This window comes from Anopheles maculipalpis, chromosome 3RL (assembly GCF_943734695.1).
Source record: "Anopheles maculipalpis chromosome 3RL, idAnoMacuDA_375_x, whole genome shotgun sequence".
NCBI lineage: Eukaryota > Metazoa > Arthropoda > Insecta > Diptera > Culicidae > Anopheles > Anopheles maculipalpis.
In genome coordinates this window covers 11,731,086-11,758,794 of record NC_064872.1, presented here as the reverse complement: position 1 = coordinate 11,758,794, position 27,709 = coordinate 11,731,086, and the positions used below count along the sequence as shown (strand labels likewise).

At 45.0% G+C, this 27,709-nt stretch overlaps 2 protein-coding genes across 4 annotated transcripts in view; one reads left to right on the top strand and one right to left on the bottom strand.

Annotated features, from left to right (window-relative positions):
- LOC126564882 (protein limb expression 1 homolog) overlaps positions 1-25,072 on the bottom strand; it is a 508,128-nt gene extending 483,056 nt beyond the window's left edge. Inside the window, exons 1-4 of one of the 3 annotated variants that reach the window (XM_050222005.1) lie at positions 24,575-25,072; positions 4,154-4,317; positions 3,902-4,095; positions 3,434-3,806 (exon numbers count right to left, since the gene is read on the bottom strand). In XM_050222005.1, coding sequence (XP_050077962.1) covers positions 3,440-3,806; positions 3,902-4,095; positions 4,154-4,317; positions 24,575-24,962 — 1,113 coding nt within the window. In that variant the 5' untranslated portion in view covers positions 24,963-25,072 and the 3' untranslated portion in view covers positions 3,434-3,439. Of the gene's footprint in view, positions 1-3,410; positions 3,807-3,901; positions 4,096-4,153; positions 4,318-4,458; positions 4,548-24,574 lie in introns of those variants that run through there. The other 2 variants (XM_050222004.1, XM_050222006.1) reach the window with 2 other exon arrangements.
- Positions 421-1,368, top strand: LOC126565416 (uncharacterized). The gene is made up of 4 exons (XM_050222592.1): positions 421-600; positions 675-879; positions 961-1,101; positions 1,214-1,368. Exons 1-4 carry the CDS (start codon positions 421-423, stop codon positions 1,366-1,368), a joined length of 681 nt encoding a protein of 226 aa, XP_050078549.1.
- Positions 25,073-27,709: the final 2,637 nt, after the last annotated feature.

Genomic DNA, 27,709 nt, shown 5'->3' with positions numbered 1-27,709 from the left:
TGATGTTTGGTAATTAATGCACAAGCAAAAAACCAAAAACGGACACGAAGTGTGTATGTCAGTAGCAACGGAATTGCAATAAAAATTCACTTCATTAGCTGTGCTGTACTCTTTCAACAAAGCGTTAACGCCTCTTTCTAGAAAGCACTCAGTGGCGTTACAGAAAAAGAGCAACATTTGCTCCGTTTTCGTGACAAGATCGTACTGTTCGATGCTCTGTCTTTTCGTCTATTGGTATCGAATGGGGACCATTGATAAGCGCGAACCGTCCACCAACACGTACCTTATCGATAAAGAGATAGATGAGCAGGTTAGCCATGTTTTGGGCGCATATAAATCGGTAGATCTTCAACAATTCAATACAGTTCCCCGTTTGGCCGTCGAGTCGTGCAGAGTTGCAGGTTACTGGTGCACGCGAAAATGGAAACGATTGATAGGAAGGAACAGCGAAGCGAAAAACTTGTCCATCACCTGGAAACATGTTTCAATACCATCAACCATATGCTGATCGGATATCTGACGTTCTTTCTGTCGTACTACTCCTATACCAGAGGTTTTGGCAAACTGTTTACATGGCACATTTTTCTGTGCTCCGTTGGGGTGAGTAAATTAAATGAAAAGAGGTTTGCAAACATTTAAACAAGTCCTAACTAACTCTCACTTCTCCTGTTAAGTACCAATTCTTTATGGCTGAGTCGCTGCTTACACTGTACTCGCAAAACTCGTGGACGAATCGCTACTCCACTAAAGCCAAACGCCATTGGCATTGGATTTTGCAAGCGATTGGATGTAGTGCAATTTTGGTCGGCATCGTAATTGAAATCTACATTAAAGAGGATGCCGGTCGACAGCACTTCCGTTCCGATCATGCCATCACTGGTACGGGTTTGGTGAAGATACAATTTTGAAGCTTTACTTTAATCGGTTTTTTGTTGTTGTTCTTGTTCGTCTAATCCTTAGGGCTTGTTTCGCTTATCTTTATTGGATTATCATTTCTGAACGGTATCGCCGCGATGTACACCGTCAAGATTAAGCATATCATTAGGCCAGTTTACGTGAAGATGTGCCATTACCTGACCGGTATCGTCGCCTTCGTTATCGGTGAGTAGTGTCTCCGGATGGTGATGACAATCGTGGTCACGTTTTGTTGATGCAAGCTTCCATTGAACGCTATTGTATTTTTGTTTTGTTTCTTTTACTTTTTGCTAAAAAGGGATAACATCTTTGGCCCTAGAGTACTCACCGCGGATGTTATCGTTGCAGCACAAGCATATGCTTATCGCATTCAGCACAATATCGACGGCACTGACACTGGTTGGGGTGTGCAAAACGATGTTTAATCAGTTCAGAACTTTGCGCAAATCCTAAAGCGGCAAACCAAAAATAACGGAAACGACCAAAGATTATGTTTGTATTAAAATTCATTTATTTGTCACGCTACAGGGAGCTCTTTACAGTCCGTTGTCAATTACAAAATACATAACGGAGAATGTGGTGATAATTGTTGTTGCCATTACGCGCACGAGAGTAGTGATAATTAGTACTGTAGTTTTGTAGTTTCAAGCTTGTTTTGCGTTAATAAAAGGTATGGAAACCGGGAGGAAAAAAAATAAAAGCTAGGTCAGATGTACCATAAATTGAAAATTTGCAAAATTTTGCTGCTGCTACTTCGAACTGTTTGTGCTCGAATTTCAGCTCCTGAACTAGATTCAAATGGATGATAATCGCCTAAGGTAATATTAGTTTGCTTTCGATATCTGTTTTTATCATTCGTTTTATCCTGTTTTTGTCCTGTTACCTGGTCAGATTTCGATGTTGCATGTTTCGTTTTCCGCACTAAACGTATATTAATTAAATTTAGTTAAACATAAGAATCACAATTTCTTCGTTTAGATTTGTTTATTAGATTTTAAATTTCATAATTTTTTGTTCCTTTTCTCTCTCTCTCTCTCTCTCCCTCACACACACATTATCTCACTTTTAACACCGTAAAAGTCGACTTACGTTTCATTCAATTAAGATTAAAATTTGGCCGAAAGTTTTTGTTTTGTTCGCGATTTCTGCGTGGTTTCCGATAAAATAAAATTTGCTTTACCTAGCTTAACCTCGACGTTAGAATGTAAATAAAACTGTTTTTGTTTTTTTTTGTTTCGTTTCGTTTTGTTTTAAATAAATAGCGTCATGACGAAAAAAAAAAAAAATAATAATAAATTTTGCTTTTGCACTTTACCTAATCTTGTCAAATTTAAAAATCACATTCTTTTTTTTGTTGTTGTTGTTGCTGTTATTACTTTCAAAACAGAGCATAAATGATTAGCGCAATCAACACACAATGCTTTTGTTGTTGTTGTTGTTGTTGCTTTTTTTTCTAAAGGGAAGAATTAATAAGATAAACAAATAAAACCAGTCTGCAAAGCGTGTAGCGTGTGTTAGGAGACTAAAGTAAAAAAAATAAAAACCGATTCATTGATGTTTTGCATAAACGTATGAAAAGGTAGTAAAATTCGTTTACACTCATGCATTCCGATGACTCTTTCTCTCTTTCATTCATTCTCTCTCTCTCTCACACGCACACACACACATGCACATGCATTCAGTGTGCATTTGCACTTACAGTTCATTAACTTAGAAAGATCGGAAACGCTGTTTTCGATAAACACTTCCTCCGTTGTCCGTACTGACTCTATGTGATTGTGCTCTCCATTTATGTACAAAAGTCGTTCATTGGGAAATTAAATGTTTGTAAATAGTTTTAGTGGGAATGCCAGAACACAGCTATCATAAAAAAATCAACCATTTGACAGTGTTGTACTCGAGTTATGGTAGAAACCGTGCGGTTGTAACCACATTTTCCAATTGTTTGTAGCGAAGATCGATAGAATTAGAGTAAGTGCTCAGCAAGAGCACTCCAGAAAGAGCAGAGATAAAAAAAACTTGTGTAATGAATGTAATGAATGCTCGATTAAGTCAATAAAGAAACCCCTTAATAATAGCAAGCAATCTGTGCGTATCGATCGAACACGTGTCGATCGATTCACGCCTTTAACCGTTGTGGGGTTGGATTTGCAATCTAGCGCTAGCACAGCTGTATTGTTACACAAATAAACATTGCCGTTCGAAACAATAAACGTATTCGAAAAGCAACAATAACAAATCGTATAAGCAGCAGAATCGGCGTTCCGGGAAAATGGGAATCCCGTCACGCACCACAGCACAATCTGCTTCATTGCATTTTGTGTAAGCTAACGATGATAAGCCAGTTTGCCATTACAATCGTTACCATTAATGGAGTTTTATAAAATTAAACAAAAGCCTAACAAAAAAAAAAAAGACATTATAATTAGCTTGCTAGCATATGTATGCGTACGCGACCGGCCAAACGCCAAACGAAAACAACCGGAAATTCAGATCAGATGGCGGTGTGCTGTTGGACGTTGCTTCAACTGTTGATGTTGCTGCCTCCGGTAAGCTGGTTGTGCGCCATTTGCAGGATGTCTTTCTTCTCCTTTGGGAACCGCAGTTCCCGCCCCGCCAAACGGGCAGTCTCTAGTTCTCTCTCGGCTATAGCAAGCTCCCGGCTGAGCAGGCCCGGATTTTCGTGCTCCCGCTCAATCCAGTCGAGCGCCATCTGCTGCCGCATCTCGTCGTCCAGAGATCGGTTGGAGTAGTGGGCGACCACCTCCTGTCGGGAGCATTGCCGTTCGCGCATCGCTTTCAGCGAACCGTTCCAGTGCAGCAGTTGGAAAACGGTCATCAGCTCCTGGAACTCTAGCATGGTGCGACCTTTGTTGGTTTCCAGCATAAATCTAAAGAAGAGGGCCAATGGGAAACCCCGGGGTACGGTTTAGCAAACACGGGCGCGAATACAATCTGAAATGCACATGCACGGACAAGCCCTTACCTGAACGCACCGATGCCAGTATCCGGACCATCGTCCTCTTGGTTTTGATCGCCTTTGAAGGATGCGCGCGCCTCGGTGACAGCTTTTTCGATAAAATCATCGCTAATACGCCGCGACGGGTGTTCGTTGAATACCGAGTTCATTAAAGCTATCTTTGCGGAGCTTCGCCGTGCCTCTGCTTTCGTGGGGCAATTCTGTAAAACGAAATGACAGTCAGGTGGATGGTAAATTCATTGGATGTTGTTACCGTACCTGAAAGCTTCCGAAACAGCTTCCACCGGGCAGGGTTACGTAGCACACGTACGGTTGGCTGGTTGACGGTATCGATTCGTATATCACTAGAGCACCATTTTTAAGATCAGCTCCACGCGCTGCCTTCATCTGCCAAAACTCTTGCAGTGCCTCCACGACGTTAACTGAAAGCAGATAAGCAGACAGAGGGACACTTGATTTAGATTTGCTTTCCTTCGTGCACAGTAAACCCTACAGTATGAAGCGAAAAGTTAAAAATGGTGGAGCAATATAAAGGATAACGCAAAATTTAGTCTATCGCTTACCACCATAATCGCCATCATCGTACAGTGCCGGAATGTGTGGAATGGACCAAATCGGTTCTTCCGGGTAGACCATCATTTTTGCAGGTGGGTGAAATTGGCTTTCAATTTTTACCGAAACCGCAAAAAAACACACACACACACAAACAAATCGGCTGGTCTGAGCGGCGAGCTGCGAGACCGTTAGTGCTTGTGGGCGGTAGTGAATATCGACGGGGGAGGGTTTTTTTTGTTGTAGTTTTAAGCTTACTCCTTCTGTCGCTCCTACACTTATGTTTGTTTGAAGTGTTTATTAGGTCGCTCCGATTGCAGCCCCGCTAATGCTTGCCGCACACGAGCTCAAGCTTATTCCGATGATTCGTATCGGTTGTTGTGTTTCTGAATGTTGGTTCTATTTGTTCATTCAGAAGATGAACTTCTACCGGGATCAACATCACACAAAGTCGGCCAGTAAGGATCGCTCGGGGGGGTTTTTTGTTGTTGTTGTTATTAGTCACTGGACACAATTAAAACACTTGAATGCGTTTGTATTGCTATATCTCCTGTGTAAGGTGTAAGTTGTTGAAGAGAGTGCGTTAAAACAATATTCAAAAATTTACCCTTATTTATTAGCCTAAGCTACTGCCTGGCTCGGAGTGCCCCAGGAACGATTATGGTGAAGCGCACTGATTGTGGGGTTTTAAATGTACTCTTGAGTGCGTGCTTTTCGTGGTGAAAGAAAATCCGGCACAACGAAACTTGCCCATTTATGAGTGCGGCTGTATGGTTCTTGCGCATCTGAAGAAGAATCATTCCGCTGCGCACCGTAAAAGCATGATGAGTGTTTTTGTTTTCCAAAGGAAGGGAAGAATTATCGTCTTGGCACTTGAGTGGTGCGCCGTAATTATGCTACCAAGTGGCGCAAAGTTTCGTGGCCGCTTCCGGTGTTTACTTTAAGCATTTTACAATGTTTTTTTTTGTCTGTTTTCCCCTATTTTTTCTTGTACCGTTTTCAAACGTGTTCTTGTTCGGAAACTTGGTCGGGTCTCTAATCAAGCGACTCTTAAAAAAAAACTCCCGAGCCTTCCCTCAAAATGTATCTTTCCGTGTCCTTTTGTGCGTGTGTGTGTTACAGTTACAGGGAAAGCATTGTGAAGTGTTGTGAGGATAATTTACTGTATTTGAACTGTGTTTGACGATCGTACGGGCTAGACTTCGAATGGGGGAAGGAAATGAATTAAAAGTGCCCATAGTGGCGGACCGAGCAGCCCGGAGAAACAGAATAAAAGCTCGTACGAATCGTAGCTGAAATGCACAGATAAAAGCAGTTCAATCAAGTCGGAATATTTTATTGCTTTCCCAGTTTTATTTGCTCTCCCTCGGCTTCCTCCCCCCCGGGGGGGGGGGGGGGGGTTAACGGTCGTGGGATCAACCGGACGTCGAACTGCCGCCGGACCCGGCGGCTCTCGGTCAAATACGCTGGCAAGGAGCAGCGAATCTCCCGAGCGAACGGAACGATCGAGGGCTCACCAAAACCGGACGAAAGCAGAAACACAGAGAGAGAGAGAAATAGAGAGAGAGAGAGAGAGAGAGAGAGAGAGAAGGAAGGAGAGCGAGGGAGAGAGAGAGATGAATATTAATTTCCTTTAAAGTCGTAACAAATTCTGATGAAGTCAGTACGTCCACGAAAACGGTACATGGAAAGCAAAAGCAGACGAGCCCGAAAAAGAGAAAGGAAATAGTAGGCAAAAAAGGGGGAAACAAACAACAACAACAAAAAAAAAACTCACGCAGGACAAGAACGTGAGGAAATAAAAACATTAGAGGTAATTATTATTGTTTAATCAAGCGATGTGTTTTTAGTGCGACAGAAGTTGATCAATCTTTTTATCGCTACGCTCTCCACGCACGCACGCCTGTTGGTGGATCAAGCTGCTCTGGATGAGTTATTGAGCTTATTGGTGCTCGTGGTGGTTGGTACGTTTGATTTTCGATTTGACCGAATTAAGCCCGCGAAGCCCGAAACGGCCGGTGGAACCAACCAATGGCGTTATGTGATTTCTCAGACCTTATTTTCAGCCGCAGCAAACACAACCATCCGATTTAACCGAGATAACAGAGCGTTTGCGCGATTGAAGCGCCCGGAGAAGAGCGTAATAGCGTATAAACAAAGAACTTGCTCGCCGCGGCAAGCGACGAACCCAGCCAAATCGTCAACAGAATCGTTTTTGATTTTTGTGGTTTTTGGTCAAAATTTGATCTACTGCGGCAAACGCTCATAGTAGATCATTTGATAATTGGTTAGAAAGAAGAAACAAACAAAAAATGGAATAAAACCACAAACACATTCTTTGTCAATCGCATCATTCGGAATTGACCATATGGAGAAGGGGGTAACCGGGGTGATCCTTCCCGTGCAAATGGTAGGAAAGTTTGGTTTCAAAGTAGAAGTGCCTGCACCGGGGGGATTCAGCATTCTTCCGCCGACTAATTGAATTATATATATCGGCGGGTATTTACATAAATTAAATTCGCAAGAAAGAAATCTTCACCGAGACACTGTGCGAACTGTGTAGGGCTGTGTGTGTGTGTTTGTGCGTGTTTTTTTTATATGTCGTCTTTGCTGCTTTCATATTTTCTCGTTCAGGTTCATTCTTTCACCAAGCTCTCTTGTCCGGTGAGTTTTCGCTTCGCTTTCTTACGCTCTAGCCAGGGTTCGCGAGGGTTCGCGCTGCTTGTCTCTCTTTCCGTCTGTCACATTGAACTATTTTTCTTTCGCCATTCTTCTTTAAGATCGCTTCGTCTTGGATGCTGTCCCGTTGTTGTTGTTTTTGGTGTTGCCGCTGCTGCTGCTGCTGCTGCTGCTTGTGCTGCCGTTAACGGCGTCTTGTGCGAGCCTTCGCGAAAGAGGCCGTAAAAATGGAACGGTTAAAATGTGAATCAGCAACACAACACCAACCAGCTTCCACACAGAACACACTCTCTTCGGGGAGATTTCGCGAAACGGCGATACCCGATGACGGGTTCGCACAACAGGGCCCCCCGATCGCGCCGGCCGATCGCTGTGCATGTGGGCGTGCTATTCGCGATCGCGTATTTGTTGCTGCTGATGCTGCTGCTGCTGCGCCGTTGCCTTTTGGTGCGAGTGCGGGTTTCTGTGTTTTTTTTTTCTTCTCTCTGTTGCAAGCCCTTATGTGTGTGTATACGGCGCATGTGTCCGTATACAGTTGCAGGTGGGTTAGTGAGTGTAGAAATTTTATTTCCATGCAGATGGTCACTTTATTTTTATTGAATTCTTCTCTCGTTCGCTGCGTTGCCCACGGTCTCGCGGACACACACTGCCTTGTCGCCAGTACTGGTTGCTGTGTGTGTCGTTCGTTCCTTTTTTTTTCCTTTTATTTATTTGCAAGCATTAACTGCTTTGCATAAGTGTTGTCCATCATGAAACCAGGCGCACCGAAAAACTAAAGCGAGACAGCGTACAATGGGGGGGACGATGGAGCGAATAATACGAAGTACGAAAGCGACACTGCACACATTATGAAAAAAAAAAAATCGCTGTTCATGTTTATAAAGTATGCTGGTACACGCTTTTTTTTTTAAATACACTACCGACTGCAACGATCGTAGTTTCTTGCACTCTGCTTTCCATGAATATATTATTTTTAAACGACGGTGGAGATCAAAAACGTTTCGGTGAAAAAAAAACAACTTTTCCACTAATTGCAGCAATTCTTGGGACCCTTTTTCCTACCGCAGGACTTGGTACCAACGCATGATCACACTAGGGAAAGAATAGTTCTTTTACTGTCATAAGCAACTTATTTGAACAACCGTAGGTGGTCGTAGAGCATAACGACTGCTTTTGAACAATTAATCAGCTCATGAATCATGTTCTGTATGCTCGTATGCTACGCTTTACGCTTTATGTTTGTCATTGTTGCTTCGTCAATCCGTCTTTGTACTCGGTGGCGGATGTTATAATGAATAACAGTCTTGCGCCTCTCATCGAAAAGTCATCTACCAATAGAAATAAATCTCTTTCTTCCCGCAATAATCCACTACTTCAGTAAGTCACAGCAAACAGTAAACATTCACAACAGTTACAATTAACAATAAAACACAAAACAAAAGCATTCACATTGTGCTATTGTACTTTCAAAGGGTGAAGCTAACTTGCACACACAATTACACACGCAAAGAAAGTCTCACTAAAACTGGAAAGTGCCCATTAGGTATCACTGGGCCGAACTGGTTACTCATCACCACTCCCGAGGGAAGATAGTAGAGGAAGGGAGGGGAGGGGGGGAGAGGTGTCGGTTGGAAGAAACAGAAAACTAAAGGCAAGGTGCACGACGCACTACCCAGTGCTCGTCACCGAACACCGTAACAATGGTTTTCCGTGCAGCTAATGGTAAACAAGCTGTGAGTTGGTGAAACATGGAAAAATAAACACTAAGCCAGCCAGAAATCACGCCGAATCGCGCCGATCTTACACGTCAATGCTCCAACGATATAGTTAAAAGACTAAAGAACCTAAAAAGTGGAGAAACATAAAAGCATACGCTCGTGCAGGCGGACACTCGCACTGAGCGAGCGAGCGAGCGGCCGGTTCTTGCTGGTGTGAATGCTGGTACCATTGAGCATCGGTCGCCGTTCGAAAGGTTCGACGGTGCTGGGTGCCGTTCGTATGGGGTGGCTCTCACACGGTACAGCAGCATTTGTCGCCGTCTCACTTCGGTGCGTGGGACCGTGTGCGTGCGTGTGCAGAGTGCCGTGGCGCTTTTCTCTCGAACGTTCGCGATCCCTTTTTTTCCTTTTGGGCGCGCGTGATGCGCTAAGAAAGCGCTGCTCCTTCGCCGCGCGAGAGAGGTTGAGAATGCAAAGGGCAGAAGGGATGGCTGCGAGGCGTTCCTTAACGTCCGGTAGGTAATCTTGGTGGCACGGTGGAACTTATGCGCACACCCATACAGAAGGAAAATTGAAATCTACGCTCGTTCATGCGTTTTTTTTTTTTTGGTTGGTGTTGTGTTGTTTTCTCGTAAACATCGTAAGATCAACCCGAAACCTCCTTTTATGTTCCCAGCAGCAGAATCGTACGGACTCGATCGTGGGTAAGTTGTGGTGTGGTGTACCTTCTACAGCATTTGAGGTGGTATACACGCACAGCAGAAACATCTACACCGTCCTGCATTTGTTCAAGCTGCTAAGTACGAACCACATGGCTGTGTGCGTGCCTGGCGCAGGTCCACCGCGATCGTGAGCTTAAAGAGAGTGGTTGGGCACATAATCTTAAGAGAGCGAATCGCAAGAAGAGAGCGGGCTCCAACATGCAGCATGATGTTGTACGCGGCGAGCGAGGCACAAATAGGCACACCGAACAGAGCGGCTGAGCGGAGGTCTCGCGAAGCATAAAACGGTTTCGATGTTGCTTTGCCAGAAGTGGTATTGCTTCTTTTGCTGCTGCTGCTGCTGCTGCTGCACACCACAATGATAAGGCCGGGTATTAGGGCCAACGAACGAAGAGCAGATGAACTGATGAAAGGAGACATAAAATGTAGAGAAATTTCGGGTTCATTTAATGCAGCACCCGTTGCCGTTGTGGTCGTCGTAGGAAGAATGATTTAAGCGACGAACCTTCGTTGAGTTGGGCTCCCGGCAAATGGTGATTTATTCCTCCTTAGCACTAGAGCCCGCGCGGAGAGTGGGACACAGGCAGACAGATATGCGTGCGGGAAGCAAGGTAAGAAAGTTCTGTGGGTAGCACGACGGTGAATGATTTGAGTGGCCAGTAGAAGTGATTGGAGGATGGGAAGGGAAAGGAATTGAGCCCTGTCGAACGGGGGCTTTGGATGGAAAGATAATGGGCTATATCGTTTGGTGCAAAAGGCGTCTTCGGTAGTGGCTAGGAAATTAGCTACCGGAACAAATAGGATGTTTAACGCGGCGTAATTGTTACTGTGGGATGACGGTAAATGTGTGTAAGGGTTGTTTCTATGCAAAGGATAAATAAACGGTTGTCGTAAGGAGCACAAGTGTGACAGATGGATCATATTTTTTCGAATAGATAAAATAGCACAATCACAAGAGAATATTAGAATCCACAAACATAACCATGGTTGGTGATTTATTCCTCCGGACTCTTGCTATGGTTCCAGCATTCTTAATACATTTTTCCTCATGTCCTGACACAACCAATCACCTCGCTTATGGCATTGCTTCACACACGCACATAACACACAGACGAAAGGAGACAAAATTGGCGAACGTTAACGTCACCCTATCGTCTTAAACCAGCTCGATTCAATCGATTGATGTGCGGCTACCAATTTGAAAGTTTGTCAGCATACGGTCCACCATTCTCCCACCCCACCGCGGACCCCTCCCGCAAGCCACCAGCCCCGTGACACCTACCGGCGCACAACAACTAACCACAAAACGTTCGCGTGGGGTTCTTTCGGGTGAATTCCTACGGGTGTCTTGTGCGAAGACATTCCCATTTAATCGTCGCTAATAGTACTGGTTATCGATGATATTTTGCACGTCTGCATTCACTCGTTCGCAGTTTCCCGCGAAACGGAAACGGCGCTGGCCGTTGGTGTGCCGTCTCTTTGTCCCGCTTTGTCTTGGCAGAGCGTCCGTGTCCGCCGCGTCTGGTCGTCACGGGCCGTGCCGATTTCTCGCAGCCACTCGCCTTCTCCACCCTCCCCCCATCCCTTCCCCTTCCTCTCCACCAAACCCCGCCGCCCTTGCGGTTTACATATTTGCTATCCTCTCAAAACTGACTATCGGCTCGAAAATATGCATTTTAGTTACTCCAACTCCACTGGCGCTTTGTCCAGTTTTGCTCTCTTTCTCTATGTATCTTTGCCGTCTTCAATTTCCATCTCAGGGCCTCCCGATCGCGCCCGATCTCCATTCTCCCTGCTCCCTGCACATTTAAGATGAATATTTCATCAGAACGGCAATCGTCTCTCGTTTCATGTTTTGTATCTGTCGTTGTTTTGTTTCTCGCTTGCACGCGCTCCCCAGCACGGGCTTCCCGGGCGCGGAGAGAAGATGATTGCAAATCGGATGAAGATCCTTGGGAACCCTCCAGAAACCAGGTGCGGGTCTCGCGGTGCGGTACACACCGGTGTGGGACGTGAGCGAAGAGCGAGATGGCAAAAAGAAAAAAAAAAGGAAGGAAAGCGCAGGGTGGAAGCCGCGACGGGCATGGTGCAAAAGATGGCTCCAATTGAAGGTGGTGCGAGTGAGCCAGGTAAACATATGAGCGGCCAATACACAAGGGTTGGTGGTTGCACCAGCACTGCGCTTCCATTAATCTTACTACAGGGCCAACGCGGTTCGTCGAACTATCGCCGGAGGGACCGTATCCACTGGACTTTCATCACTTTCAAACCTTCTTCACGCCAGCGTTTTCTCTGGGCCAAAAACAGCAACCGGAATAGCAGCAGCAGCAGGCAGAGTCTGTCGGATCGCGAATCAACCACCGAGAGCCTTGTGCTGGAAGGTCTGGAAGCAGGACACTCGCCACCATAATGCAGTGCTGCGCCAGTGTACGGTACTGTAAAAGGGGTATGCACACACAAGTATTTTTAATACGGTGCAATTTAGCTATAGCGCCTGCTTCAGCTGTCCACAACACGCGTCTAACCCCATACAGCCCGTGCCCTTTTGCCAACGGTAAGGTAGGTATTGGGAAGGGAAGGGCGAGCAGCGGCCTACCGGAACGCGCGATGTGTGTGTGTGTGGAAGCGAGATCGGGAAGGGATTTTTTTTGATCGGGAAGTAGAAGGAGCCGGCCGCTGAATTGAAACCCATTTACGCTCCTTTGTGATGGGCTTCGCCAAAATTGCCCAAAATGAAAAGGAGACAACGGTGTAATTATTGTGATCATTTCGGGCTTTTTTTTTCTCTCCTGTGTCGATCATGTTAAAAAAGCCCAGAAGAAACCGCCCGATACCGATGCCGATACGGATGTCAAGGGACAAGGAGAAAAGGGGAGGGAGGGAGGGGAGAAAGGTGCAAGTGGAGGTATGACATTCTCGGGTACTACCCGAGTATCCGACATTCTCGGATACTTCGCGGCATGGTGCACACTGTTGCATCGTGTCAATCTTGGGAAACCAAAAGATTGGTGTAATGTTTTGACTCGTGTGGTATCGTTAAGGTGAAGTAACGCAACGACAATTACTCAACGATCAACGTAAACGAACAATTCGGAGTAAATGGTTTTATAAAATTATAACAAGATTGAACCGAGGCAAGGTTCGATGCGATGAGATGACGAACATATCGAGATGAAAGAAAACAAGTGCGAGTATCGATACGCTTCGTAGTGATGGACTCTAGAGTAAGATCGTTTTTAAGAAGCGTCAAAGTGAAGTCCTTGGGATGAGGTACAACGTTGAGGAATTCAATCCAAAAGCCAGAAATGGCAGACCAGGATCTCTCGAGGTTATAGCGCCATAGAAAAAGAAGAACAAGCTCGAGCAAGTTATCGTGCAGAAATTGAGGATAGCAAGGTAAATTGTGATTTAATATTATTTTAACTTTATCACGTTTTTATTTAATATATTTTCATCCTGAATGTGTTCCATAAAAAAATGTTTTTAAAATTTATTTTACATCGTTTAAGAAGAAGCAAACCAGCGTTGACCAACTGCAACCCCTAACTCTAATCCCTTTGTAGATTTACCGGCACTTACAATCGTGAACAAATTTCGTAGCTCGTTGTTTGCACTGCACTGCATGTTTGCGCAAGAAATAGCTTGTTTTTTGAACTCTTATTCATGTTTAGTTCTTCCGGGATATATTAAAATGTAACTCACAGAAACCGCTGGCGCAGAGTGAAGCTGTGAAGCATCCCACCAGGGTACGTTCCTATGATGGCAGCTTGTTTGTTTTTCTAATTATTGGTAGTATGTTAATGACGCCAAACGGTCGCTGTGAGAATGTGGCTGAGTGTGGGGCATCGAGAAATAATTCATAAGGCTCAAGAGCTACAGTTGACCTTTTCCAAGAAGTTGAAATCATACGCCAAAGAACGCCCGAGAAGACCCTACAAGACGTTGGTAAATATCGTACGCATTCTCGAGGCTTTCTTTTGTTTCCCTTTTGTTGCCTCCCAGGTTTCGTGGAACACCAGTTCAGGAGTACACCCGGCTGAGAGCGGACAACAAATAACACCAGCGCAGCCGTTACGAGTGTGAGCTAATTGATTGAGCCATCGTTAGATTAGTTTTCATGAGATATGTGAAAGTAAATAAGCGTCATTACGCGCCCCTAGCTTTTGCTTTCGGTGACTTTTGTTTTGCTTTGTAAAAAACTTAAATGTGTTTTCATTAGTATGCACTTTTTCTTTATTAAATATGTTTTGAGTTCTGACAATTTAACATTCTTCTTGGCTAAACGAGCACCCAATGTCACGACGGGTATCCAATGGTTTACTGATCCGATGGCTGCTGATACCAACGTACTTGGATCATCCGTCCGCACTACGCATGCTGCACTGACATACTTCTTACAATCATCCATGATCCCTCAAGGATCTTGGAGACAAGGACACAAGGACAAATTTCTTCATCGCCAAAGCCAATCGCATTTTGGGGCACAATGCTCGCTTTTTTTCTAATGCCCATGATCCAACCTGCTTTAGGTGAGTGCACCCATAACGGAAATATGCTTCATTTAATCGAAACGCTTTAGCTATTAGTTTATCCACTGTGATACATTCACCACTTGCAATTGACAGTAAAGAGTGCATTACAAATATGGCAATCTTATCGTAACGATAAACCATATACCTATTACCTATTAACTGTTACTATTTGTTCAGTTGAAATAGCAAAACAGGAAACAAATTGTGTTGGATTGAAAGCATTCACAGTACGCCAAAATGTAACTTTAAACCAAAGTCGCATGTGAGCTCAAAGTGAATATGTATTTGTTTCTTGACCCAACACCGCCGTACAGCATGATGCCCACAGTGCAACACCAGCGATTCATTAATGATATCAAAGGCATGTGTTACAACGGGTATATTTTAATAGCCCCGCTTTGGCAGGAAGGCCTACAGCGAATGGCCGCTAGGGTCTCGGTTTCTGCGCAAAGCTTTCTGTGGTAAGCAAGAAACCAACGGAGAGAAAAAAAAAACAGCACGAAAAAAAAGATCACGTTATAGCTTTGTTCCAGTCTAGCCGACCTAACCAGATGGATTCGAAGTTTCCAAACGTGATCCACATTAATGACACCATCCTGTTTCTTTCTTTTCTCACCTGTGTGCCGCATGAGCAGAAGCCATGCGGTTTAGCGCACCCATGGACCTTGGTTGCTAGCAAAACATACACACAGACATACAATACGGGAGCACGATTTAGCTAGTATGCTAGGAAAGTTGGCACATTGGAGCTTTACAAAATAGTAAACGTAAACGCATTGGTTACTCTTTTGGAGGACCAGTAAGCCATTCGATGGCCTGGCGATGGCGATGGTTTAACGATTTAGATGTCGTTAAACCAAGAAGAAGGTACCAAAAATGCTTAGAAGTTCATACAAATTTAAGGTTTTTGTTCCAATTTTTTGTGAAAGTAAGGTCTAAATCGGACAATACGGCACTGGACCGTCATATTCAATTGTAAATAAGGTCTAAATCGGTTAAACACATTCCAATAAGAAAATGAACACTGCAGAACGTAATTAGTGTTGTGGCGTGTTGAGTAAGAATGAGTGAGTGATCGAAAAATGTCTCTTTCTTCACAAAGAGTTACAACTCCTTACAACTCTTCTGGGAATTGAATCACAAATATAGTAAAAAAATCTTTAAGAAATCCTTATTAATAAGCTCACTCCGAAGGAGTCGAAGGAGTGATTCCAATCGCAAAGGGTTTTGAATCTTTTTTAGGGCGCAGCGAAATGTCCTCCATCGCTTCTGCGCTTTAGATTATGAGGAAGAAGGAGCCTCGGACGATGAGAATGTATCAATTGCATTAAGTCAACCCAACCCCCACCCACCCCACTCACCTTAATGCTACTATCCGAAGAGTTGTTAAAAGAATTAAATCCCAATAGGTGAGTAAGAGTGAATTCATTCCTTGAAATGAGTTGTTATTCTCAACATTAGACCAGATATCGAATCCCGTCCAAAATTTGTCCCCGTAAGCAGGACTGACTATCAAGGAGACGGGGAAGATAAAATCGAGGAATGCCAACAATGACAGTCTAGGACCTTCCAAGGCTGTAGAGTCGAAGAGGCAGAAGAAGAACGGTAGGGGCAATTGAACCGTAATTGCAGGTATAATTGTAGCGGCTGTGATTTTCACATTCAAATATCTGCAAATATTTGTGATTTTCGGAAAATCCAGCATAGGAGTTACAAGTCCAGTTCAGCCTTCAACTTAAGTCGTTATTATTTCTAACCTAAGTTTGATCAAATAACCAAGTGTGAATTATGTTAAACACCGGTTTGTGTTTCGCACGTCCTAATCTCCTAACCAGGCGTTACCAAATTACACTAATTATGTTGACTTAGATTTATGCTCTAGAGGATTCAGTAATGGAGGATACTCTACGATCAGCTCAGCTGTTTACGTACAACATCTGACAAACGGCAACGGTAACAAAAAAACTTCCCAACCATTGCATCCCTCCCCTTCATGTGGTTTGCCTCGGGGCAGGGGCACGCGCCATAACTAGACTTCACGCAAAAAGGCTTCCAAACCACGTGAAACCATCGTACCGCGAAGGTGGGCAGAGTGAATGCGTTAAAGTTAATTTCATCTTCCCCGGCAAAGCCGGTCGTGCATTGGGCATTTCCCGTTTGTTTTATTTTGCTTTCATTATCCGGGTCGTGACGTGGGATGCGCCGAACGCACGTTCGTGCTCCCGGTGCCGGCAGCAGCAGCAATACCCAGCAACACATATGCTGATCAGCGATCCCGGCCCGTCAACGAGTGTCCGTCCATCCGTCCTTGACTTTTTCGCGGTCCGGTTTTTTTTTCTTACTGTTGGCCCATCGCGTTCAAGTGCATCACGTTTGCCTCCCAGACACACATACACTTACACACACACACACTGGGGGTGCCGAAGCGACGACGCTAATACTCGCGAAAATTATAGCGGATGAAGAAACCGAAAAGTGTCGGATCGCTTTCGGAGTGCCGGCCATAAAGGGATGCGAAAACGGATCTTAATCCCACACCGGTGGATGATTGCTCGAACGCGCGCGCGCGCGAGAAGGAAGTGCAGTTGCATTTCAATGTCCGCTTCAGCCGTACGCCGTGGCTGTATGGAAGCTGGCCACGTGCGCGGGAGTTAATGCTAGACGCCTTCGGAAACGTTTTGGGCGTTCATGATTCAACCGTTTTAATGCTGTGGATTTACGCGATCAGTTGCCATGGTGGATGTGCTGGGATAGGACCGGACCCCGGGGCCCTCCGCGCGAGCACGATCTGTAGCAGGTCCCGTGCGTAAGGAAGGCGTATCTTTGCCCCAAGATAAAGACTCGTTGAGAGAGTAAATTATTGCTTTTGAAGTGATGTTTCAGTGAGATTGAGCTGGATTGCGGCAGGATGATATACAAACGACCATAATTGAGGCACTGCCAACTGACTGTTTGTTGAGTGATGTGGATTATTCGATTGACATTTACACGCAGAAAACGTAGGCCTTTTTTGCATGAAAACCTTTATTCGCTTTGGTCCAAAGTTTGTATTATTTAAATAAAGTTCGATAAGATTTGAAGTTGTTGGCGCTTTGTGATAAATCATTAAAAAATGTAATCTACAATGCAACAAAAACCTATAAAATATTGCACACCGCAGATAGTTCCATCGATCATTATTGAAGTTGAAAAACAAAGCATTACAAGGTTCATGTAAAAAGAACAGAACCCACCACGCGGTGCAGCATGTTTTTATTGGTTCCTTTTCGCTCGTTCGATCTTTCGTGAGCGCAACATTCAATCCGACCGGCCGTACGATGACATGAGCATAAGCTTTTGCTTTTCTCACAACATGATTCTCCCTGGCGTCGGTCGATGTCGCTGTTCCTTCTGCATCTTTCTGCCTCACATCCTTCAATGGTACGGTTTTAGAAGGCTTCAGCGTGTGTCTCCGCAGTAGTGGCCCTGGGTGAGACTATCACCCTTTCCCGATGGTTTCTCGTACCTCGTCGTTTTATTTTTCACATCTTTTCTCACCGTTGTCTTTTAAGACTTCAATCTGCTCATCAGCTACGCCACACACGGCAACACCAGACACAATGTGGTGCTTATGTTTCTGGCACAGAAATGTAATAAAAATTTGTAGTGACATAAAAGATGATCAGAGAGGTAAGAGACTGATGATTTTCTTTGCACAGTGCAAAAGTGTTTTTTTTTGTGTCTCTTGTTTTGCGGTGCACCAGCCTGCATACATGCACCATTCATGGCCACATTGGAGTTGGCTGAGAACGACCTAAACGGCGTCCGCTCTCCGTAAGCATTTCGGGACATTAAAAGCGCAGGGGTGTTTCGGTGGCAGCGTGTTTGAGGCAACGGCAATTCGAGCCATGATTAAACTAGAGTTTGCAGCTGCACAAAACCACAGAGTGAAGCAGCGATCATGGCTGATGCGTCGATGAATGCGTAATAGGTTTCTCGTGGCACGGCCCGAGTGTCGGCGGTTTCATGCAAAAATTAAGTACCACGCGGCTAGTTTCGCTTCTAAGTATTGGCACGGTGCACTCGAAGTAAAGCGTGATCGCTTTTTCTCCTCGCGACCATCCTCCAACCCGGGAAAATCAATATTCAACCTCAAATGAACGGCAAACGGCATCCGTGGATAGAATCTGATTTATTGGACTGCCCGTGGTGTTGTAGATCGGTCGTAAAACCGGGCAAACTCCGGTGTAATAGGCAATAACAATAATAGTAAAAGTAATAGCAAAAATATTAAATCGTCCAGCCACGATCTGCGGCAGGATCTTCGCGTTCGGTACGGGGCATCGCGATGCATGTCGCTATAACATATCAAAATTAGCTGATTGCATATGTCTGTCAACGCTGCACCTTCGCCCCCGGGGTGATTCTAGGTGGCTGCGTTTTTGCAACCACCATGAAACCTGGGAAGCTGGTAACGCTGATCGCACCATTTGTGCTATTGGTCGGTATATCAATAGGTACAATATTAATTAAATTTGTAAGTGCACTTACACTTCGACCAATGGCTCCACCGCACGCAATCACGGACATCGCGTGCGACCGTGCCTTGGTTCAGCATTAGCTTTACGAGAGCTTTCTTCCTGAGAAAGTTGATCAACCGTTCTGAGCAGTCGGCAGGGGGAAAACAAATTATACCGAAAAGAAGGTGACACACGAAAGGTGTGCTTCTTTTTATACTAGCTTCTAGCTTGCTCTCGATATGATATTTTGTCCAATGTTATCGGCTTCAAGCAGCAGCATCATGTCGCCTCGTCTGCCTTTCATGGTATGCAAGAAGCAAGTGTCCGTTGTTTTATAATATGCATAATTTCATCATCATTACTATCAGCTGGTTGCTGTAAGATATCGCGCGTAATTGCTCGTTGAATTTTTATACATATTATCAGTAATTTTTGGTTTTTGCGTTTATATGACTGTAACGAAAGCCGGAAGCATTTTACTTTTGCTTTCGCATATTTTTATAGGTGTAAATATGTGTTTTTTGCGAACATTATTTGCAGGGATAATGACTGTTATTGGATCTAGAAGAACTGGTGTGAAGTTTTGCTGGAACTCTAACTTTGTTCTTTTTATTATAACATTACCAATTTAAGTCATTACCAAACCGGACTTTATGTGTGATAAAATGAGAAAATTTAGTTGAAGATAGTTTCACGTTTGAAGCTGATATAGCTACAAATCTTCATAAAAAAAAGCATCAGGTCCTACTACTGGCAGAAGCTCTGGGTGGATCAAGAAAGAAATGATCATTTAGGTTACCGATAACTGCAAAGAAAACATGGTCACTACAAGGTCTCCGTATGGCAGCAGGGATGTAAAAGTTTGTCAATCCAAAATTATCACCACATGTCCTGTAGATGATGCCTATTAACATTGCGTTTACTTCCCATCCTCGGCATCCCATGATGCCGGGCTCCACGGCACCGGTACGCTGTATGGTTTATTCAGTGGAACGAAAATGTTAATGCATCACCTTATCGTGTCCCGTCCCGTTGCGGATCTTCCCGTTGCGGATCTTCCCATCCGTGGTGTAGCGATTGTAACGCTGCGGCAAGGTCTTTACCCCTAGCGCGCCCGGTGCACACGGCCGCCACCAGTAAAATATGACGAATATCATAAACAATCAATAATGGGACAACCGATTAAAATATTTGATGTAGTATGCGCGAGCCGTACATGCAAAAGGACACGATTGTCCATATCTGGAGCTGTACAGATTTTGTTGTTGTGGCATCGTTTTTTTTTTCATTCCCCGATTCTTCGTGCCGGTTTATTTTTCCTTGTCGAGCGACACGTTCGCGATGACGGTGACAACAGTGCGATCGTTCTACCGGATCCAGGTGCAAACCCTGATGATGCAGAACAAACGTTGGAAGGATGGGGGCACAACCAATCCAGATGTGGCCGCTACCACAGTGTCGTTGTTGTAGCATAAGCGCACGCATATTTTCGTCGATTGCGTCGTTGTCGTAGCTACTCGACCCAGGGTTTCCCCGCAGGAAGTGGAGCTCCCTTACCGAAATCTTGATTGAACAGAGTAACGGTAAATCGAGAAGATAACTCACTATTTTACCTGCGGGTGCAAGCGCATGGCACGGTCCAACCGTTTCGATACGGTCGGACTAGCGAGCGGGTTTATCAGCAACGTCTCAGCAACGTTCCTGTCCCGTCCGTCCCGGCAGCACATCCTTGACCGGGTGAGATTTAGCCGAGGGAACCGTTCGCATGCTGCGTGCCCACCGATTCGCGAACCGAAATTTGTTTATTAAAATCTGACCGAAATCTTCACAGACCTTTTGCCACAATTTGCACCGTCCGTTTGTTGCGTATCATTCGTCGCCCTTCGCGGATGGTGGGTAAAATGGATGGAGAGAAAAAAAAAGGGATTGTGAAAGATGTGACCATCGCGCACACTGCGTACGCGATGCCGGATGCAAAAATATTGTAACCGCTTTGTGATCCGGTACGGTTTTTGGGCCTGGCGTTAAGTTATGAAGCAGTTCAAGAGGTAAGATATAAACCTCTCAAAGCAATTGTTTGGATGGGAAAGTGAGCAGATTGTGGCAGCAGTGAGTAACACCGGTCCAAAGGCAGAAATAATATGTGAAACGAATTCAAACAGTAAAATGCTACGTTTTGAGCATGTGTGTGTGTGTGTTTGTTTGTGGGTAGATCAAGGTTCCGGGTTGTTCGAGAATATAGGTTAATAAAATGATAAATTTCGTTTGATTTTTTCATACTTTCAATTAAGTGTTGAAATTCGCTTTCCGTTTATTTCTACGTTGAATTGCTTAACAAATGCGAATACGTGAAAGCTAATTTTATTTTAGTTAAGCTCACTGTTCAAACAAGGAAAAAACATCCTAAATGAAAAATATCATCGAAAAATTACCAATAGAAAAATTTTCATGTAGTTTCGCTGGATGACTGAGCGATCGATTAACTCAGCTGTATCATTAACTTAACTTTAGAAAGCTTCTCATTTCTAAAGCTAGGCGAAAATGTTCCTTAGGGGATGGACTGAGGTTACTCAAAAGAAACGGCACGACGCGTTAAAGCGTTTATCAATTTATAGAATTTTGTTTGAGTGTAGATTAGTGTGGCGATCCGGTGGGACTGGCGGATGGTAGGGGCTCCGATTGTTGCCTAACGCGATAAAATACAGGGACAATTGCACTCGCCCCGCTCAACACTTTTGATTCTGATTGTGATGGGCCCCGATATCCATTCCGGCAAAGACCTTCAATTCACCTTTGCTCTCCGTTCACAGAACGTTGAATTGCAGGACCCACCACAAAAGGGTTCCAACAACATACTCGCAGGGTTTAATCCTCCTCTGCGTTAACCCAAGAAGCAGATGTGTTTGTGAATAAAGGCTGAATTCTTAACTTATCGTTCACTAGTCAAGACGGCGTATCAAATGGTTGCAAGTTCTGATTGATTGAACTGAAAATCAGCGAAGGATTAACCTAAGGGCGGAGGTGGCGGCCGCCAGAGGCCTCTCTGACCAGGGAGAGCCTCACCGGAAAGAAAAGATTCATCGATCTGAGCGCCTCGCTGTCTGGGGAACCTCCTGTAAACGATAATCATTCTACCCCCTCCCCCCTCCCCCTCCCCGCGGTCAACACATTTGATTATGAGGGTGAAGGGACCTCGGATTATTAGGATGACAGTTTATCAAATGGCCTCTTCTTTTCCGTCCGCTGCAAACAAGCGAATAATTATTGTTGCACCCGCCATTGTCAGCAGCTGTTTGTCGAAGGCCCTGCACACGGGAATCAAAATTTATTAAACATAAATGACCGTGAAATCACTGTGATGCATTTCGACTGGCGCCAAATTCGTATAAAACAACCTAAAATGATGGTATATTTGTAGTTCACTAACAAACGCATTTCTTTTTTGATTCGAAGAGAATGGCTACGTTGGTTGCGTAAATGAATTTTAAATGGAAGTTACAAAAAAAAAATCATTTAACTTAAACTCGCTAAACGTTTTCAATTACGCGAACGTAGCGTTAAAGACAAATGTAAACCGAACTGTAATTAAGCACACTGCTCCCCATTTGATAAGCATCAAGCATTTGTCAGTGTTTTGAGAGCATATACAAATGGCATTACATTTGTTATGCTGTCCACCCTAAGCACAGTTTCGGGGGGAAAATTGTGAGAAAACCGAATGCACCCAATACATGGCAAACCTCATTAGATCTTGAAAGCTCATTTACCGATTCTGCATAAATGCATGTACGCACCACATCGATGCTACTCCAGCACCGATGAGTCCAAAAACAAACTGATCGTTAGACATCCTTTTAGCGCAAATGTCAATGCATGGCGCAACTGCGAAATGCTGTGCTTCCGAGTGATGAGAAATGTGAAGCGTACGGGGTGAATGATTCCCGAATAAAAAATTAACTCTTGACATTCCATTACCTCGGAAGGAAGGTGTACCGTCCCGGCGGGACACGATCGTTCGGCCCCAAGATGCTTTATTTTATCCCGGCAATCTAAATTAATTACTGGGAGGACGTAGTAATCGGAGCGCTTATTCGCGTCCCTTGCCCGGGTCCTGCTGCAAAATCCTTGCTAGAGTTTACACCAATTTGGTGGCACAGCGATCAACGACCCCGCTGCATGGAGCGTTACGATCACGACGCTAATGCCGTGCTACAACATATGGTGCGATCATCGAACGATGCACCGCAAACTGCATTCGGAAACAATTCTACGCGGTTTATGTGTGAGAGATAAATAGATAGGAAGGACTGTGTTGTTGGTCGGGAGCGTGCGGCACAGAGCCGGGCGTACCGGCGTCAAAAAGGTTTTTTAAAGTTTGAAATTGTTCGAAATAATGATTGATGACTAAGCTTTCCAAAATAATGACTCGCAGATTTCTTTGTACCGATTCCGTTTGCATTTCGGCTTCGTTGCCGATTAACATCGCTGTACTGGCCACGAAAAGCACAACGCCCGTTCGGCGTTCGTACGGTAGGCCAATGCAGGCTGCGGGATGCGGGAACTACCCCAAAAAGAAACTACCATCACCCCAAAAATGGCCAATGCAACAGGGTCCTTGCGCAGAGCGCTGACGCTATTTCGATTATTTCCTGACGAAAAAGTAATTTTCACTCCGCGACAATGTGAGCCGCACCGTTGTGCCATTCACCCCGGGGCGGTGGCTCACGTCGATTAAGGACGAGTAAGAATCGACTTGGTGGGACATTGTGCTTATGGGGTGGTGTAATAATTTAGCACCGGCTAGTTCTTTCTTTCGGGTTCGCACTGAAGGAGTGACACGGTTCTTATTGTCAAAGTGCACCTTGCAGCCTTGTTGAACAGGGTAGGGGGTAAAAGTATCTGTTTTTTTCCTCCTGTTCCTTGGTGAGCACTTCGTCATTTTGCGATCGCGATTACTGATGCTTTTCGTCATACCCATGCCAATGTGCATGGGAAGGGCGTCCCTGTTTTTTTTAACTGTTATCTGGAAGTGAATTACCATTCGTTCAACTGCTGATGGGTTTTGCAGCTTGTCGTCTTAGTCACAAATTACACAGCATTCGGGAGCGGACCGGCAATGATGTATTGTGCTATTTGAAAAGATTTATTTAAAAATGTGCTTTTTTGTGCCTTTTTTTTCCTTCTCTGTTCTGCACCTTGCCACATACTGCCTGAGATCTGATGCGCAGAGTTTTGGTAACGAACGGTACATCCTCCATTGTGGTGGCCGTGAATGAATAGCATGCTGAAATATTGCATTTTCGAGTGCGATGAAGTTTCGTGAAAACTGCAGCACTGATCGCAAGTGCTGTGCACCTTTGCCAATGAAGGCACATTCAATTTCCAGCGTGCCTGGTGTGGCGTTCGCGGTAGCTAACGATGAGTTTCCAAAAAATTATGAAAAGTAATCATCCGCAGCCGGGATAATGGATTTCTGGCCATTCTTTCTCGACAAATGCGAGTGCCATTTGCGAGACGGTTGGGCTGATGGGCTCCGGCGAGGTAGTTTTAGTTCCCTTTTCCCCTGCTTTGTTTCGATTTTCCAGAGGGTAGATAAAGGATGAATCTCCAGAAATTTAGCAACAATCGATTGCCGAATGCAATGCCCCAAATATCGCTGTCATAATGAGTAATGATCAACGGACATCACTGCAGGTCCATCGACGTCAAATGCATTACATTGATGTTTGCATTGTGTCAGGATGATGTCAGATAGCGGTGATCTGACGGAAGAGTCACTGACCGTAATTAACCCGATTCCTTGCCTGTATAGATGGTTTCATACAATGTTTTCATACGTTCGAGAGACTGTTTTGTTCCTTTCCAAAAATTTTGTTTTTCGAATATCATCAAGAACTTGTAGATTTGGGCAACAATATTTTTAAAAAAGTAGATCAATCCATCTGTAAAATGTCTTACAACTAATATGTTCGCTTACCTCTTCCATATCCTTGCGTGTGTTTCGCAAAACTATTTACAACCGCATCAACAGCCTCTTTCAACACCTGTTTCGCCCGTGCATCCGGTGCCGATGGTACTGCCGGAGCCTGACTTTTCCCGTTCGGGACTAGCAGCTTCGGTGGCACGCTGACGTTGGTCATATGAATTACACTATCGGTGGCGTTCGCTTGGGAGGAAGGGTTTTTATTTTTGCTGTTCAGATTGTTGTTGTTGAGCGTGGACGAACCGTTCGGATTCGCGCTGCCAACGTGAGGTTTGGTCCCGATCGCTGTGGCGGTTCCTTTCGCTACGGTCACTGATGTCACTAGGTCACTTTGATGCTGGTTCATGCTTGTACCGGTCGATAGTGTGCTGACTTTGTGCATCACGATGCGGGAAGGACGTCAGATTGCAGCCTATCAACAACGTACTGTGCTGCAGGTACTGTGCTAGACTAGGCATACTATTACGCTGAACATGCTTCACAACTGTGCGTCAAGAAGGGGGACGATGTTCTGTAAGCGACTCTACTGCTCTAACTATAAATATACGCGCGGCACTGGTGGTTAAACGTACATCACCGAGTCACGGGATAGTTGTCAGGGTCACACATAACTAAGCACGGGTATTCACTTGTTCAGGGAAATTTTCATGTTTCACACTGAATGTGTCGAACACGGTTTAGGGACTGGCATTTTTATCTGAAACGAAAAGCAACAAAACAAATTATAAAGAAGTGTTTAGGAAAGTGTAGATTTGTAAGGTATAAAGTAGATATGATTGATTTGAAAGTACGATTGATTTGCGTCTTTAAACCTTCGAATTTTGGGCAGCCCTGACGGCGGACAACTGACTATCCAACTACGTGGAATCGGCAAGTGTAGTAGCCTATTCGTTGACTGGCCGTGACCTTAGAGTTCGTTGAGCCAGGAAGAAGAATTAGGAAGCTACGTATCTACATAGTTTTTTAATAAGACTCAAAAACATTAAAATAAATTCTCAGATAAAACTACAAAATAGCTGAAAGCAAACACTAAGAGCGGCACTAATTGTGAGCTAATCCTCTTCCGTCTGTTTCAAAATTGAAATCGTTCAGAATTCTGAAAGCGAAGTTTTGCTGCATATTCCATTTGATAAAAGAAAGTATGAGCTAGAGCTTAAAATTTGGCATGCACTTATACCAAGTATGCGTTATCCCTACCCTACCCAAGAATGATACACGCATATGCGCCAGCAAATGTCCGTTATCCTTTCGCCGTAGAAGTAAATACTTGAGCGAAAAGGTGGGTTATCATGTCGAACGATTTTCACCGATGTCGCCAGAGTAAAATCGTGACTTACTACTGTAGCACTGCATCGTGCGACCGTGGTCTAGGTCTTACGTTCTTACGCCGCCGAACGCGTCAAAAGCCTTACGGACGAACACGTTTGTTTTAATCCTTATTTATGGATTTCCGTTTTCTAGCACTCGTAAGGCGTTGATGTGCGGCTCCCGCACTTAATATTGAAGTTGATGCGGTTGCTGCTGCTGCTGCTGCTGCTGCTGCTGCTGCTGCTGCTGCTGTTGCTCTTGCCGTGCTGTTCGCAGTGTTGCTTCCGTAGCGGAGGCTCCTGTCGGGCCGTGATACGCAACTGGAGTCGTAACAGCAACCATGACACACTGCCATTAGTGGGCTGTGACGAGCGGTCGGTTCGGTTCGGCCGTGCAGTGGTTTTCGTATGCTTTTTTTGCTCATTAAAAATATGATCAGGATCGCCTCATTAAGACTTCATTAGGTCCGATGATGGTAGGAGCAGGGTCGACCGACATTCCATCCCATCCGACCATAAGAGCGATTTCTAACGGCAGCATTCGCTGCAAGAGCAAATCGTCCGGATTCGCGTGCAACTAGGCCTGTGAAGCCATCTGGGCAAAAAATAAAAAATAAAAAAAAGGTGGAAGGCAACCGGGTTGTGCGAGCAGGAAGGGATTGCGTGTGAAAAAGAATTTGCGAGTAATCATCTTCCCGTCGAGATGTAGTGGCAAGGTGGCCGTGATTCTCCCTAGGAAACCGGGTACATCGAACCTGTAACGTTTTGTCCACCGCACCGGGGGCAACCGGGCCTGGTGGCGAGCGCGTTCAAATGGGCACAAACAGATTGCATGAATTAGACATGGCAACTGATGATATTCGCACTGTGCGCTGTAAAACACCTCAGCGGTTTGACGCCACTGACGACAAACCACGGACAGTCTCGCTCCGAACCCTGCAGACGGACCAGCGGGGGAAGCCTGCAGCCTGGTTCCGGTTTTGTATTTTATTTCATTCGTTGCTTACTTTTGTTGCATTGCATCGTGCCAATCACGGGCAGCACTCGCGGTTCCCTGGCGAACGCGAATATGGTCACAATTTATGGCAGAGGTGTTATCGTATCCTCCCCCTGCGAATGGCATTCTTTGCGGACAGGAGTGAGTTAAAACCGGGAGGTAAGAACGTCACAACCACTCGCCGTATGTGAATTAAAACGAAATCAATCTTTCTATTCCTTGGTCTCACTTCATCAATTACTGTTGGCAGCTAGGTGAGCTGGCAAGGGGGGGGGGGGGGGGCGCTGTGTTCGAGTCGCACGGTATGACGTGAGTCAATCGGAAACCAGTACCTTGCCAGACAGCACAAATGTCACTGCGCGTAATGCGACGATGGGTAGTGCGAAGCCCAACGAACTAGTCCAGCATCTGGTGCAAATAATCACACCTGAAAAAAAGAGACACCGGTCCTGCAGCCTGTCGTCTGCGTCCCAGAATGCACAGTGTTGCCGAGTGCCAGGGAACGCAAAGAACGGCCACATATTTTAGCAGCTATGTTTGTGCCATATTTGATACAAATGGAACTGTGACGAATTGTTGCTATAGATTCCACCTAGTCTATCCCGTCGTCACCGGGCTCGCCGACCGCCGTCCGGTCGAAGTTGATAAATATGATTTTAAATGGAAAATTATAGAACACGTAGCGGACAGTGGTTTCACCTGTACAGGTGAGCATCGTCTGATACATGGACCGAAATACGGCTGAAATTGCACCAGCTATGGGTTTCACCGTGTGCCATGTACCGGCCGCGGTAGGTAGAATGAGCGGCTCACGCTTGGCGACTT